This window comes from Jaculus jaculus, chromosome 1 (genome assembly GCF_020740685.1).
Source record: "Jaculus jaculus isolate mJacJac1 chromosome 1, mJacJac1.mat.Y.cur, whole genome shotgun sequence".
Classification (NCBI taxonomy): domain Eukaryota; kingdom Metazoa; phylum Chordata; class Mammalia; order Rodentia; family Dipodidae; genus Jaculus; species Jaculus jaculus.
The window spans coordinates 152,070,277-152,085,776 of record NC_059102.1 but is presented as its reverse complement, the minus strand read 5'-3'; the positions used below and the strand labels follow the sequence as shown (position 1 = coordinate 152,085,776).

General features: G+C 47.2%; 1 protein-coding gene across 3 annotated transcripts in view; it reads left to right on the top strand.

Moving 5' to 3' along the window:
* Positions 1–15,500, top strand: part of Pnpla7 (patatin like phospholipase domain containing 7) — a 92,741-nt gene that overhangs the window by 47,649 nt on the left and 29,592 nt on the right. For all 3 annotated transcript variants that reach the window (XM_045153488.1, XM_045153484.1, XM_004653882.2), the window contains 4 exons: positions 2,437–2,568; positions 3,906–4,029; positions 5,580–5,693; positions 10,085–10,154. In XM_045153488.1, the coding sequence (XP_045009423.1) occupies positions 2,437–2,568; positions 3,906–4,029; positions 5,580–5,693; positions 10,085–10,154 (440 nt within the window). The remainder of the gene's footprint in view (positions 1–2,436; positions 2,569–3,905; positions 4,030–5,579; positions 5,694–10,084; positions 10,155–15,500) is intronic.

Below are 15,500 nucleotides of genomic sequence, written 5' to 3'. Positions count from 1 at the left end.
TCATGCTGCTCCGCCCCGACCCACTCTGTGGTCTGGGGTCACTTCTTGGGATCCTGCTATTTCTCCTGCCTGTCTGTCTATGTCCCGAGTCCTCTTTCCCTGACGACTCTCAGGTACAGGCCCTCTGCTGTACTCACCTGGTTCTTTGAGTGCCTGCCACTGCTAGGTGGGCATATACCACTGACTCAGTTGTGCCTCTTTGGGTCCCTGCTATGACCACACATATTGCAGGACAGAGCTGGTGTCAGGGATTGGTTCACGTGTTCTTCAGTTAGTTTTGGATAGAAAGGCAGGGTGCTAGATGAGGAGGATCACTGCTTACTCCCCTTCCTCCTTAGGTCATTGTGGGCTGGTGTCAGGCCACCATCGGACTGGACACTTTTGTCTCCCTCTCTGCCAATTATGTCCTTCAGCCCTAGAGATGTCCTCTGCCTGCTTTAGAGACCCCCGGCTGTAGCCTTCTTTGGTCTCCTTTTTGTCTCTGAGGGTCCCAGGGTACCAGATTAAAAACTGCTATCATTTACTCTTTGCAGGGGCCTTTGGTCCATCAGGATCCAGAATTTTCCTGAGCCTAAAGTGCCATTCAGCCTCCTCTACCCATATCCGTCCATGCCAGTTGGCATCCACCTCTCCGTACTCTTCCTCCCCCAGGCTTGGAGCTCACAGTGATCTTGGAGCTCTCCTGTCTGAGGGCTGGGTGGATGATGAGACTGAGAGGGTCCAAAGGCAGTGGAAGCACGACTGCTTACACACCGTGTTCCAGCCAGGCCTTCCTGAGTCACGTGCCAGCTGTCTAGGAGGTGGCAGTCTCAGCTGAGCAATATGTGCTCTGCTCCTGCCTTACAGGAGTGCAGTGCCAGAGCCTTGGAGTAGTGAAAAAAGGGCTCCTCTTTCCTGTGTGGCTTCCCTCCCCTAAGACTAGCCTAAATGCCCATGGCCTGGCATCCACTGATGCACTCTTTGCTGTCTTCAGTATGCTGACGTGGGTTCATCTTCCTTCTGAGCTGTATGGACCTGTCCATCTCAGAGATGCAGAACGTGCTCCTAGCCCCATCTCCTGCCCTTTTCCACAGGGGAGGCTCAGGAAGGATAGTCAGGAGTTTGAGCAGGAAGTGCCCACTGTGATCATCAGGATCCATGGCCCTGTTTTCTTTTTCTTTTTGGTTTTTCGAGGTAGGGTCTCACAGTAGCCCAGGCTGACCTGGAATTCACTAAGGAGTCTCAGGGTGGCCTCAAACTCATGGAAATCTTCCTACCTCTGCCTCCCGAGTGCTGGGATTAAAGGTGTGCGCCACCACGCCCAGCAACCCTGTTTTCTTTTTCATCGCTTGGCCTTGACATGGTCTGATCCCTCTGTGCCAATGCACATGTCTGTCTGTGATACTGCATGTCCAGGTATCTGTGCTATCTGCGTGTGTCCTTATCTACACGTTTGTGTGTTTCTGTATGTGTCCATATCTGTGTCCCGTGTGTGTCTGTGTATCATTGCTCACGTGTTTCTCTGTTACTCTTAGTCTTTGTGTGTGCATGTGTCTACATATCTTTGTTTGTGTTTGTCCACATGTGTGTGTGTGTGAGTTTCATTGTCTGTTTGAATGCACATGTCTGTGCGTGGTGTAAGGGCCTCTGATACAGGCACTTCACACTATACTCATGGTCCAGCCAGTGCCCTGGGAGGTCTCATCCAACCCAGGGACAGAAGCATCCAACTAGTGGCTGTCTTATTGCACTGGGGTGGTGAAGAGGTTTCCACCAATTCTGCTGTACAAGGCAGGGCTCTGATTTCTTGTTCCTTAGCAAGAAGCAGCTCCATTTCCTCTTAGCCAAGGCCTGGAGTCCCTCAGCCTTGGTTCCCCCTACCCAGTACATAGGAGTAGCTGCCCATGAACAGAACCCCTCCCCCCCCCCCCCCCCCCCGCTTCTGGAACCATCAGGGAGATGATGGTGTTTCTAGGTCAGAGTCCTAGAGTCCCGGACACTCTGCACCCACACGGGGCCGACTTCATGCCCTTCAGACTCAAGTCCCTTAAGACAACTGGCACACCTCACAGTACCTGCTGCCTCCCACACTTGTGAGCTGAGTGTGGTGCGTGTGATCTCACTTGCAGGACCTGAGCGTCACGTGTGGCCTGTGTTCAAGGGGCCTTCATGGAGTGGATAGTCCTGGGGGTGGGCTTTTCTTCCTCCCTAAAGTCACTGGCCCTGTGCAGTTGAGAGCAGATAGCCCCCAAACACCATCCTATCTTAACCCTCAGCATCTGGTTGCCTCAAAGAAGGTATCAAGACTCCTATTTGGTAGGTGGGGTATAGGTAGGTCCTGCCTGTTCTCAATTGCTATGACACTGAGTGAAGGCGGGTGGGGGGGATCTGGAGGGGTCGGGGTTAAGACAGGGAGGTGGGGGAACGGGAGGGTAGTGACTTGAGGTTGCATGGCAGGATCATGCGGAAACAGCCAGCCATCGTCCTGGGTGTGGCCCACACTGTTGTGAAGAGAATGTCATCCTTCGTGAGGCAGATTGACTTCGCGTTAGACTGGATGGAGGTGGAGGCCGGGCGTGCCATATACAGGTGAGGCTCACAAGTGTGTAACAATCAGGAAGGTCTGCAGGTGTGCAGCATACAGAGAGACCGACAAGTGTGCACCAGAGAGGACAACAGATAGGAAGATGGCTCAGCTGTTAAAGATTGCTTGTAGAGAGGCCTGCAGTGTCTCCATATCTGAGTGTCCCTATTGTCCTCCATATAGCTGATAGACAAAGTTCCATTCTTGCGGAAATTGCTAAAGGGGCTGGACACACGTGCATGTGAAGGTGCCCATGTATGGATATGGGTGTGGTGGCCAGAGGTTGACATCAGTGTCTTCTCAGTCATTCTCCACCTTATTTTTTATTTTATCTTTTTTTTTTTTTCCCGTTTTTTCAAGGCATGATCTCACTCTAGCCCAGGCTGACCTGGAATTTACCATGTCGTCTTAGGGTGGCCTTGAACTCACAGTAATCCTCCTACCTCTGACTCCTGAGTGCTGGGATTAAAGGCATGTGCCACCATGCCTGGATATTTTATCTATTTTTAAAAATATATTTTATTTATTTGCTTATTTGAGAGAGAGAATGGGCATGCCTCCAGCCACTGCAAATGAACTCCAGACACATGCGCCCCCTAGAGCAGCTGGCTTACATGGGTACTGGGGAATCAAACTCAGGTTTTTAGGCTTTGCAGGCAAGTGCTTTAACAGCTAAGCCATTACTCCAGCCCCTCACCCAATTTTTTTTTTTTTTTTGAGGTAGGGTCTTACTCTAGCCCAGGCTGACCTGGAATTCACTATGGAGTCTCAGGGTGGCCTCGAACTCACGGCAATCCTCCTACCTCTGCCTCCCAAGTGCTGGGATTAAAGGCATGCACCACCATACCCGGCTTTCACCCAATTTTTTGAGACAGGATCTCACACTGACCCTGGAGCTCACTGATTTGGCTAGACTAGCTAGCTAGCAAGTTCCTGGGATCCTCTTGTCTCAGCCTTCCCAGTGCTGGAATTCCCTGTACACGCTGCCACACTCAGCTTTTCCATAGGTGTTCACCTCTGAACTCAGGACCTCATGCTTGTGCAGCAAGCGCTTTACCAACTAAGCCTTACCCCAGCCCCCAGAACAAGTATTTTATAAATGAAAAGAACTACTTTCCAAACAAAAAGCCTTACTGAGAAGACTGTATGTATGTATGTGTGTATATACACACACACAGACGCGCGCGCACGCACACACACACACACACACACATATATATATATGTATATATACACACACACTTATTTTGTTTATTTGTGTTCTGGTGTATGGTTTGCTGTTGAGAAGCTGACCTTGAGGTCCACCAAGACGGATAAGCTGAGGGCCTGTGTGTCTCTACAGGCAGGGAGACAAGTCCGATTGCACATATATCGTCCTTAGCGGCCGGCTGCGTTCTGTGATCCGGAAGGACGATGGGAAAAAGCGCCTGGCAGGGGAATATGGCCGTGGGGACCTTGTTGGTGTGGTAGGTGCTGCCTCCTCCTATGATTTTTGTGACACACTGTAACTGGCTTGGCTAGTTACCTGGAATGGGGGAGAGGGCATGAGTGACTGGCAGGAAGGTGACCCTCCTAAGCTGAGTCACAGAGGCCCTGCCTTCTGTCAGGTGACTCATCTTGGGTGAGCTACTAGGCCTCCTGGGAAGCCCAGTGTACTCATTTCTTCTTTCTGGCTGCTCACTTGTCCCTAACAAGTGCTGGGGTACTGGTAAGTAGTGGCCTGATAGCCTCTAGTGAGGGTGACTGGCAGCCCGCCCAGGCCTCTCGGTGCTGCCTGGCACCAGTCGCTTCTTTGTTCTGAGCTGCACTGATCGACCCAGGACTTCGTGATGCTGGGTTTGTGGAGCTCCCATTCCAATCTGGGTTTCTTGGTGTTTCTGCTGCCTTTTCTTTGAAACAGTCTCCCTATAGCCCAAGCAGTCCTGAAATGCACAATGTAGTCCAAGCTGGCCTTGAATTTGTGGCAGTCTTCTTGCCTCAGCCTCTTGAGTGCTGGGATTACAATGAGCCACCACATCCAGCTGGGTCTGCCTTTTAAAAATTTGCAGAAGTCTCACTATTCACCCCAGGCTGGACTTGGCGATACTCCTGCTTCAGCCTCCCAAGTACTGAGATTACAGGTGTGAGCCACCTCAGTTGACTGAGTCTGTCTGTCGTTTTTTTTTTTTTTGAGGCAGCGTTTCACTGTGTACCCCATGCTGGACTCTCACTAGTAATCCGCTTGCCTCAGCTTCCCAAGTGCTGAGGTAACAGGTGTGAGCCACCATGCCTGCTTTTTATTTATTTTTTTATTTTTCGAGGTAGGGTCTCACTTCAGCCCAGGCTGACTTGGAATTCTCTATATGTAGTCTCAGGGTGGCCTCGAACTCATGGTGATCCTCCTACCTCTGCCTCCCGAGTGCTGGGATTAAAGGTGTGTGCCACCCTGCCTGGCTGTCTTCTGCTTTTAAACCATGTATGAGAAAGCCCAAGAAGTAGTCCAGGAGCTCTTTATTATCTGGAGACAGGGTTCTGGGGCATTCTCCCAGATGCTCATGATGACTAGGCAGATGTGCTAGTGGTCATTTTTTGCTGCATAGCCCCCATGTCAGCATAGCCCCTGCCTTGTTCTTTCTGAGCTCTGCCTGGCTGTGGGTCTTCCTTGTCAGAGTCTGGGGTTTCTTGATGTTCATCTGGCCCTGGCCTTAGGGTGGCCGCACTGTGTGGTGTGTTGGTCCAGCCACCATTCTCCAGGTAGGAGCTTGCGCAGCTGGCCAGATGTTGGAGCAGGTGCATTTATGTTTCTCACAGGGCTTCTGCAGGTTCTGAGGGATATATCTGATGTGGGCCCCTTGTGGATGGTGTGGCTCTTCTAAAGGCACTTGTGTCTAAGGGAGTGTTGAGAGTGGCTCTCCTGTAGCCTGCTATCTACCTGATCAGCACTTGTGCTGGGCTGGGCTCCAGGTATGGCCAACCTGGCCTACCTGGGCCCCTGAGCTGATCTGTGCAGTCCCAGCATTTTGATCCTCTTCCTCAGGTGGAGACACTGACCCACCAGGGCAGGGCGACCACAGTGCATGCTGTCCGGGATTCAGAACTAGCCAAGCTGCCAGCAGGAGCCCTGACATCCATCAAGCGCAGGTACCCACAGGTAAGGTAAGGGTGACGAAGGGCCCCTTTCCCAGCTGCACCTCTGGGGCAGGTGATGGTTCAGTCAAGTGCAGATGGACACAGTGTGGAGCAGTCAGCTAGCATGGAGTGAGAAAAGTGAGGCATGAAGCCAAGACTTCGGGGAGGAGCTCTTCAACTTATGCAGCACAGGACAGCAACTCAAAGAGAGCAATGGGGGCCAGAGGCCTGCGGCTGCGGAGCAAGGAGCACTTGCTTCATCTGGAGGAGTTCCCCAGGGAGCCCCATGGTGGGTGCTCCCAGTCAGCACCCTGCCCTTGCTTTCCAGTTTCTGTCATTTATTTACTTACTTACCCTGAGCTAGACACCAGCTGTTATTTCATTGTGTGTAAGTGAACTAGTACAGAATGTGGCATTTTGTGTGTGACTTGTTTCATTGACGAGCTGTGTCCCACTGTGCACCACAGTCCATCTGTCTGTTCTCTGGGTGGTGTTCTGGTGATTTTCAGTTTGGGACTCTTGGGAATTGGCTGGTGAGCACATTTTTGACAAGTGGTGTTACAGACAAATGATGTACTTCCCTTGTCAAGTTGCTGGGTCATGTGTGATTTAGAAACTGCAGACAGGTCTCCAAAGCAGCTATACTGTTTCATGCCGTGTGACGTGCTCCTCAAGGCCACGGTCCACACAAGGCCAGCACACAGCAGCCTCTCAACATCAGCCATGCTCACAGTAAATTTGTGTTTTCCCAATTTTGAAAGCTATCAGGTACCTTTTTATTCACGTATTGTACAATTTCAAACCTTTGCCTCTTGATGTAGAAATATTTTTTAAATTACCCTTCACTTTAAATTCATTTGTTTTGCATATATATGTGTGTGTAGTGTGTATGAGCACACATGTGGAGGTGCATGTGTGTGCAGGTGCACGTAGAAGCCAGAAGTCAATGGGAGATGTTGTCCTCAGCTGCTCTCCACCTTACTTTTTTTATTTTAGAGAGAAGGAGAGAGAGAGAATCCACACCAGGGCCTCAGCCACTCCAATAAAACTCCAGACACTTGCGCCACCTAGTGGGCATGTGCAACCTGTGCTTGCCTCACCTTTGTGTATGTAGCTATGGGGGATCTGGAGAGTAGAACATGAGTCTTTAGGCTTTGCAGGCAGGCATCTTAACTGCTAAGCCATCTCTCCACCCCTCAAGCTTTTTTTTAATAATGCATTCTATTATGGAAAGCACATAAAAAGCAGAGATAGGGAATTCTATGGCCTCCATTCACCTGGGTTGTATCATTTCACACACACACCCTGAAAGTTATAAAGCCAAACACTGTGTTCTATCCATTAAAATCTGAATATTTCTCTAAAGAATAATGGCCTTTAAAAGTAACAGTAATTAGCCAGGTGTGTTACTGTACACTTTTAATCCCAGCACTGGGAGACTGATGCATAAGGATCTCAAGTTTGAGGCTCACTTGGTCTACATGGTGAGTCCAGGCCTGCCTAGGGAATTAAGCAAGACCCTGTCGCAAATAAAATGTAAAAGGGCTAGGGATATAGTTCAGAGTAGAGTGATTAGCTAGCATATACAAGGCCCTGGATTGAGTTTCCAATGCCTCAAATTAAATAAATAAATAAGTAAATTTGTCACAATTATACATTAGTAAGCATGTGGCTAGGGAGATGGTCAAATTGGTGACCTCTAGATTCAGTGCAAGACCTTGTCTTAAAAAAGTAAGATGGAGGGCTGGATAGGTGGCCTAGCAATTAAGGAACTTGCCTGTGAAGCCTAAAGAAAAAATGAAAAATATATTTTAAAAAACTACAAAAAATGCTTGGATGGAGAGATGGCTTAGCAGTTCAGGCACTTGTCTGAAAAGCCAAAGGGCCAAGGTTCCATTCCCTAGTACCCACATAAAGCCAGTTGCACAAGGTGGCACATGTATCTGGAGTTCATTTGCAGTGGCTAGAGGCCCTGGCATGCCCATTCTCTCTTATCTTTATCTTTCTTCCTCTTTCAAATAAATAGAATAAAAAATAAGCTAGGCATAGTGACACACTCCTTTAATCCCAGCACTCAAGAGGCAGAGGTAAGAGAATCATCATGAGTTTGAGGCCACCCTGAGACTACATAGTGAATTCCAGGTCAGCCTGGGCTAGAGTGAGACCCTTCCTCAAAAAACTAACCAACTAACTAACTAACTAACTAACAATAGCATAAGGGAGATGGATCAGTGTTAAGGTGCTTGCCTGTAAAGCCTAACATTCTGGGTTCCAGTACCTATGTAAAGCCAGATGCACAAAGTGCTGCATGCATCTGGAGTTCATTTGTGGTGGCTAGAGGCCCTGATGAGTGCCTTTCTCTCTGTCTCTTCTTTCTGGGGTGTGTGTATGTGCAAATAAATAAAATATTTTAAAAATAGCTTAAGGTAGAGGTAGGAGAATTGTCATGGATTGAGTCTAGCCTGGGACTACAGAGTGAGTTCTAAGTCATTCTGGCCTAGTGTGAGACCCCACTTTGAAAAAATACAAAAAGGAAACCGGGCGTGGTGGCACACGCCTTTAATCCCAGCACTTGGGAGGCAGAGGTAGGAGGATCGCTGAGAGTTTGAGGCCACCCTGAGAATACATAGTGAATTCCAGGTCAGCCTGAGCTAGAGTGAGACCCTACCTTAGAATCCCCCCAAAAAAATACAAAAAGGAGGGGTGCTGGAGAGATGGCTTAGTGGTTAAAGTGCTTGCCTACAAAGCCAAAGGACCTCAGTTCGATTCCCCAGGACCCACGTAAGCCAGATGCTCAAGGTGGTGCATCCAACTAGGGTCTGTTTGTGGTGGCTGAAAGCCCTGGTGCACCCATTCTCTCTCTGGCTCTTTCCCTCTCTCAAATAATTAAATAAAAATAAAAATAAATTTAAAAAATACAAAAAGGAGGGCTGGAGAGATGGCTTAGCGGTTAAGCGCTTGCCTGTGAAGCCTAAGGACCCCGGTTCGAGGCTCGGTTCCCCAGGTCCCACGTTAGCCAGATGCACAAGGGGGCGCACGCGTCTGGAGTTTGTTTGCAGAGGCTGGAAGCCCTGGCGCGCCCATTCTCTCTCTCTCCCTCTATCTGTCTTTCTCTCTGTGTCTGTCGCTCTCAAATAAATAAATTAATTTTAAAAAATTCTTTAAAAAAAATACAAAAAGGAGCGTTGGCTTAATGGTTAAGGTGCTTACCTGCAAAGCCTAGGACCAAGGTTTAACTCCCTAGTACCCCACTTGCATGTGTCACGTGTGTCTGGAGTCCATTTGTAGTGTCCAGAGGTCCTGGTGTACCCATTCTCTCTCTCTTTCTCTAATAAATAAATAATAAAATATTTTTATGGCTGTGGAGAGATGGTTTAAGCAGTTAAGTGTTTGCCTAAGAAACTTAAGGACCTAGGTTCAATTTCCCCAGTACCCACATAATCCCAATGTACAAGGTGGCACATTCTTCTGGAGTTTGTTTGCACTGGATGGAGGCCCTGGTATGCCCATTCTCTCTCTCTGTCTCTATGTGCCTCTTCCTCTTTCTCTTTCTCTCACACACTGTTTCTCAAATAAATTAATTAAACATATAATAAATAAAATATTAAAAATACAAAAAATAGCTTAATTAACAGTTGGTGCTGGATTGGCTGCATCTTAAAACACTATGCTTTCTAGCTTCTCTTTAAGACTTCTCTGCTGAGACTATTTTTTTTTTTTTGTCTTATATCCAAAAATTGGAATGTTTCAATTAAGTCTTTAGTGGGTCTCTGACTGCAACATCCTGGGGCAAGTAAAGATCCCTAAGTTAGCTTGCTGGAAGTGGCCCAGGTACCCCTTAGATGATGCTACTCATGGGTAGGGGACCTCTAGTAGAGATGAGGCCTTGGCCCTGTGAGACTATCTTTGCCCTACTTAGGTATTGTGAGCAGCTTTCATGGTCACCTGCCTTGGAGTAAGTATGATAGCTTACAGCAGACTTGATCACAGTGTGTGCACTTCCATGCCTGCTGTCCACCATAGCCACCCCCTGGGACTGAACAACCACCTCACCCTTCAGAGTCGTTTCATTTCCCTGTCAACCAGAAGGTTGTATACAGGCCCTTGTCATTTGTAACCTACAGTGTTTTCCACTCACTGGCGGATTTGAAAAAAGTGGCCCAAATGTCCTGTTTGAGCATCACTATGAGGCCTTTGGTACCTGTCACAGGCGTGGTGGCACATGCCTTTAATCCCAGTACTTGGGAGACAGAGGTAGGAGGATCACTGTGAGTTTGAGCCTACCCTGAGACTATGTAGTGAATTCCAGGTCAGCCTGAGCTAGAGTAGTGAGGCCCTATCTTGAAAAAGCAAAATAGATGAATGAATGAATAAATCTGTGGTTTTGTGTTTCTCTTCTTTCTCTGCCCCAAGGTGGTGACTCGGTTGATTCACCTTTTGGGTGAAAAGATCCTGGGCAGCCTACAGCAGGGATCCGCGACAGGTGAGTCTTACCTTTACATTGGAACCCTGCCTGTACCCCTCTTGGATGGGAGGGAAGAGAAGGTACAGAGGCCAGCCCCAGCCTCTGGGCAGTATTGGGTGCTGGACTGCCTGACACTTGACTACAACCCAGAGCTCCCACCAGGGGAAACTCTTGGCAGGATAGGGTTAAGGGACAGCTTAGATTTTGGCAGTGCCAGAAGATTTTGCTAAGATATGTCTCAATGTGGGCAGTACCAAGACAAGCTCTACTATGTGAGAAAAGAAATGTGATATAGCTCCCTCCTATTTTTGTCAAGTGATTAGCAAAAGGAAGCAGAGGCTGAGAGGCTGAAGCTCCCGGAGAGTGGGATAGTTGGAGGCTGCTGTTGTCTGTCCTGTGCCAAGTGTGAAAAGACGAAGAAACATTCTAGGGTTTCAGGAATTAAAAATCTCTCCCAGCATATTTGTTTTCTTTTAGCTCAGAGTGTGTCCCTTCTTTGGGAGCTCTGTGTTGTAGGGCTGTCCTCTTTTTCTGGATCCCAGATTTATAACAACTGTGCTGTTGGAGCTTGGCTCTTTGCTTTTCTGTGGCCAACCATGCCCACGGCTCTTTCCTACCCCCTGCCTGCACCACCCTTCCACATGCCTGTGTCCCCTTCTCAGCGCAACCTCCATAACCTTCCCATCCACCCTGGTGATCTCAGCCCCAATTTCATCTTTTGCTTCATTTCCCATCAGTTCTCCCTAGCATATTTGTGGCCTGTCTCTGAACTGACATGTGATCTGTGCCAGGACAGGAGTCTGTGTGTTTTCACAGCTGACACTGGTGCCCTGTGCTACATGCTTACTGAAGTGATGGCTCCCTGGGCAGCTATGCTGTTGTCTGGCTCTTGGTTCTCAGTACACCTGGTCACAATCTTTCTTTTGAGTATTGTGTTCCCTCTTAAATCTTTTACTCTAGGGCTGGACAGATGGCTTAGTGATTAAGGCGCTTATCTGCAAAGCCTAAGGACCTATTCTGGACTCTCCAGGTCCCAAATAAGTCAGATGTCCAAGGTGATGCAAGTGCGCAAGGTCACACATGACATGCGCACAAGGTGGCACAAGCATCTGGAGTTTGATTATAGTGGCTGGAGGCCCTGGTGCGCTAATTTTCTCTCTCTCTTTCTCTCCTTCTCTTATAAAAAAGTCTTGTACTCCAGCAGAATGCCAATGTGTTTGGGTTGTGGATACAGCTAGGTGGAGACTGAGCTTCTGCAAGGCTCTTATTTCCCCAGAAGGTCACATTCTGAAGTTCTGAGTGGACATGAACTTTAGGGGAGACACCACACTGTTTGACACATTATACCCTTTTTATTTTGCTTTTGACCTATCTGTATCATTATCTTTGATATCTTTTTCTTTTTAAAATTTATTTATTTGCAAGCAGAGAGAGATAGAAGAGAGACAGACAGAATGGGTGCACCAGGGCCTACAGTCCCTGCAAATGAACTCCAGATGCATATGTCACTTTGTGCACCTGGCTTTACGTGGATACTGGGGAATTAAACCCAAGTTGTTAGGCTATTCAGGCAAGTGCCTTAACCTATAAGCCCTTTCTCTAGCCCCCTTAAAAAAATTATTTATCTGCAAGCAGACAAAGAGATAGGAGACAGAAGGAATGGGTGCACCAGGGCTTCCAGCAGCTGCAAATGACTTCAGATGCATGTACCACTTTGTGCATCTGGCTTTACGTGGGTACTGGGGAATCACTGGAGAGGAGAGGAAAGGAGAGAAGAGAAGAGGAGACAGAAAGAATAGGTTCACCAGGGCTTCCTTCTACACTCTGGATGAACTCTAGATACATGTGCCACTTTGTGCATCTGGCTTTACATGAATACTGGGAAAGTGAACCCAGATCTTTAGGCTTTTAGGCAAATTCCTTAACTGCTGAGCCTTCTGTCCAGCCCATGTTTGGTTTCTTAAAGCATCTGGGTCATGTTTTTATCATCTCTTATGACAATCTTTACCTTTTATTTCATCATCTGGTTAGACCATTAACATCTATTGTAGCCAGCCTGGGCTACAGAGTAAGTTCCAGGCTAGCCTTGGGGTTGTAGTAAGCTCCACATTGCTGGAATGAACATCTAAGCAGATGCAGTTTATGGGAGAAACAATTTATTTCAGGTTTACAGATCCAGGAGAAGTTCCATCAATGGTGGAAGAAGCTGAATGCCTTTCTCTCTTTCTTCCTTTCTTTCTTTCCTTCTTTCATTTATTTATTCATTTATTGGAATATTTTTATTGACAACTTCCATGATTGTAAATAATATACCATGGTAATTCCCTCCTCCCCACTTTTCCCTTGAAATTCCATTCTCTATCATATCCTCTTCCCCTCTCAATCAGTCTCTCTTTTATTTTGATGTCATCATCTTTTCCTCCTATTATGATGGTCTTGTGTAGGTAGTGTCAGGCACTGTGAGGTCATGGACATTCAGGCCATTTGTGTCTGGAGGAGCATGTTATAAGGAGTCCTACTCTTCCTTTGGCTCTTACATTCTTTCTGCCCTGAATGCCTTTCATAGATCCAAGCAGACCGAAACCACCAAACAGCCAGCACCATAAGCTAGTATGAACCGCCAGAGCTCAAACTGCTCTCTCCTCCATACCTTTGGGCTGGAATTCAGATCCACCCCCAAACACACTGTGGGGATGGACAATAAGATTTACCCCAGAGACATGCCCCCCCCCAGCAGGAAATTGCCTGCTAGGGGCTCAAGTAATAAGTTAATCAAAAGTGCCTGAGTGGGGCTGGAGAGATGTCTCAGCGGTTAAAGGCATTTGCCTGCAAAGCCAAAGGATCTCTGTTCGACTCTCCAGGACCCATACAAGCCAGATGCACAAAGGGGCGCATGCATCTGGAGTTCGTTTGCAGAGGCTGAAGGCCCTGGGGTGCCCATTCTCTCTCTCTCTCTAATACATAAATAAAAATAAAGTTAAAAAAAAAAGCCCAAGTGTATGGCTAGAAAGAAGTTCAGCAGTTAAGGCACTTTCCTGCAAAGCCTAAGGACCTGGATTAGATTCCCCCAGTATCCAGGTAAAGACAAATGCACAAGATGGAACGTGTATCTGGAGTTTGTTTGCAGTGGTAGAGGCCATGATATGCCCAATTTTCTCTCTCAAATAAACAAATAAAATATTTTAAAACTGTGTGAGTCTTAAAAAAAAAAAACGCCTGAGTCTATGGGTCCATATAAACTGTTACATTCAAGCTATCTCAAACTCATGGCAGTCCTCCTACTTCAATCTCCCAAGTGGTGGGATTAAAAGTGTGAACCATCACTCCTGATTGTGACTATTTTTTTTCTTCATATTTAGTTGTAAGAAATTTTATTTCAAAATATCTTAGCACAAATTCTTTGGATTTGTGTGGTTTGGGGTTAGTTCAGTTTAAATCTGGAGGTTTATATCTTTTAACAAATTGCAAAAATTTCTTTATTCACATACTCTTTCAACATTGTATTCTTTTCTTTTGGAAACAAAATGACACAAACACAAGACCTTTTGTTATTGTCCTAAAGGTATCTGGGACACTTTTCATTTTTATATCTTTTCCTCTCTCTGATGTTTAAATATAATAGTTTCATTTGATCTGTGTTCAGTATTACTTCCCCTTTCCTGTCACCTGATTCTCCTATTAGGGCCATCCAGAGAGTTTTTTGTTATTATTTTTTTGAGACAGGGTCTTGCTATGTAGCCCAAGCTGCCCCGGAAGTTGCCATTCTCACCCTCCTCAGTGCTAGGCTGGCAAGCTTGTACCAGCAGGCCCTGCCTTGATATATATATATATTTGTTTTTTCGAGGTAGGGTCTCACTCCAGCTCAGCCTGACCTGGAATTCACTCTGTAGTCTCAGAGTGGCCTCAAACTCAGCCAACCTTCTACCTCTGCCTCCCAAGTGCTGGGATTAAGGCGTGTGCCACCAAGCCCGGCTCTTAAATTATTTTTTGTATACTCTTTTATTCCCTTGCCCTAGCTCCTGTTACCCTGGAGACCCTCAGTGGGGTTTTGGTGATTCTCCTATCTCTGCTGGGATTAAAGTGCCACTACGCCCAGCCCCAGAGCTGTTTTAATTTGCTGTCATGTTTTGGTTCTTTGTCTTTGCTAAAGCTTCTGTTCTTCATTTGAGTCAGGAATGTTCATGATTGCTGCTTGTGGCTGGGTGTGGCAGCTGCTTCATTCGTTGCTTCCTGTAAAGGAATTCTGGCCTCTGTGCCATCTTGTCGATTTTGTCGAGTGACTGACTTTTCCCACTCTAAATAAGATTTTTCTTGCTCTCAGTGCACTTGGTAATTCAGACTATACTGTATATTTGAAATGTGATGTTTCTGTTTAAATCTTCTATCCACAGCTTGAGTTCTGCCCTTCTTTTAAACTGTTTATTAACAACTTCTATACATATAGATAATATACCATGGTCATACAATGGGAACAGGAGAGTGTGCCAAACATTAGCAAGGGGAAAGTAGCTATAACACCCATAAGCTCACCCCCAACAGTACACTCCCTCCAGGAGGCGTTAATTCCCAAATCTCCATCAACTGGGAACCTAGCATACAGAACACCTAAGTTTATGGGAGACACCTGAATCAAACCACTACACCCAGGCTGACCTGGAATTCACTGTATAGTCTCAGGGTGGTCTTGAACTCATGGTGATCCTCCTACCTCTGCCTCCCAAGTGCTGGGACTAAAGGTGTGCGCCACCACACCCCTCAGATGTCAGTGATCCTTTTGTAGCCTCCATTCTTGACTTTGATGGGAAGCAGTTGCTGCCAGCTGAACACCGTGCTCAGGTAGAAGCCGAGCACCCTCTCCTGGGTTGAATCCAGGACATATGTGAAATGAGGAAAGAAGTCCCCTTGCAGGCCTGCGAGGAGGTTATGATCTGGGGGGACAAACAGGGAGCCAGGTGAGGAGGGGTGTCTTGTGGAATGCTTGAGGCTCTTGGGACCACAGATCTACACAGGTTGTTGGGCCTCACAGGCACTTGAGAACATTGGCTCATCTTGAGCCAGAAGAGGGCGCTGGAGGACTTAGCACCAAAGAGGAGCCTGGTTCATCCTCCGGTCGGACTGAAGAAATGGAGGCTGGGTGCTGGAGGCCCAGGGCCATTTCATGGGACTAAGAGGAGTGTGAGCAGGGTGTGGTGTCAGGAGCACCAAGGAGCTCAAGCAGAGAATACTGAGGGCCAAGTCCAGAGCAAATGTTTGGGGGGGACATCGAGTAGACATGCTGAGAAGGCCACATCTATTTATTTCTGTAGAGATACAAGTACTTTTGTTTTGGAAAGTTTTGGATGTTTATTTCATAATGGAATTATT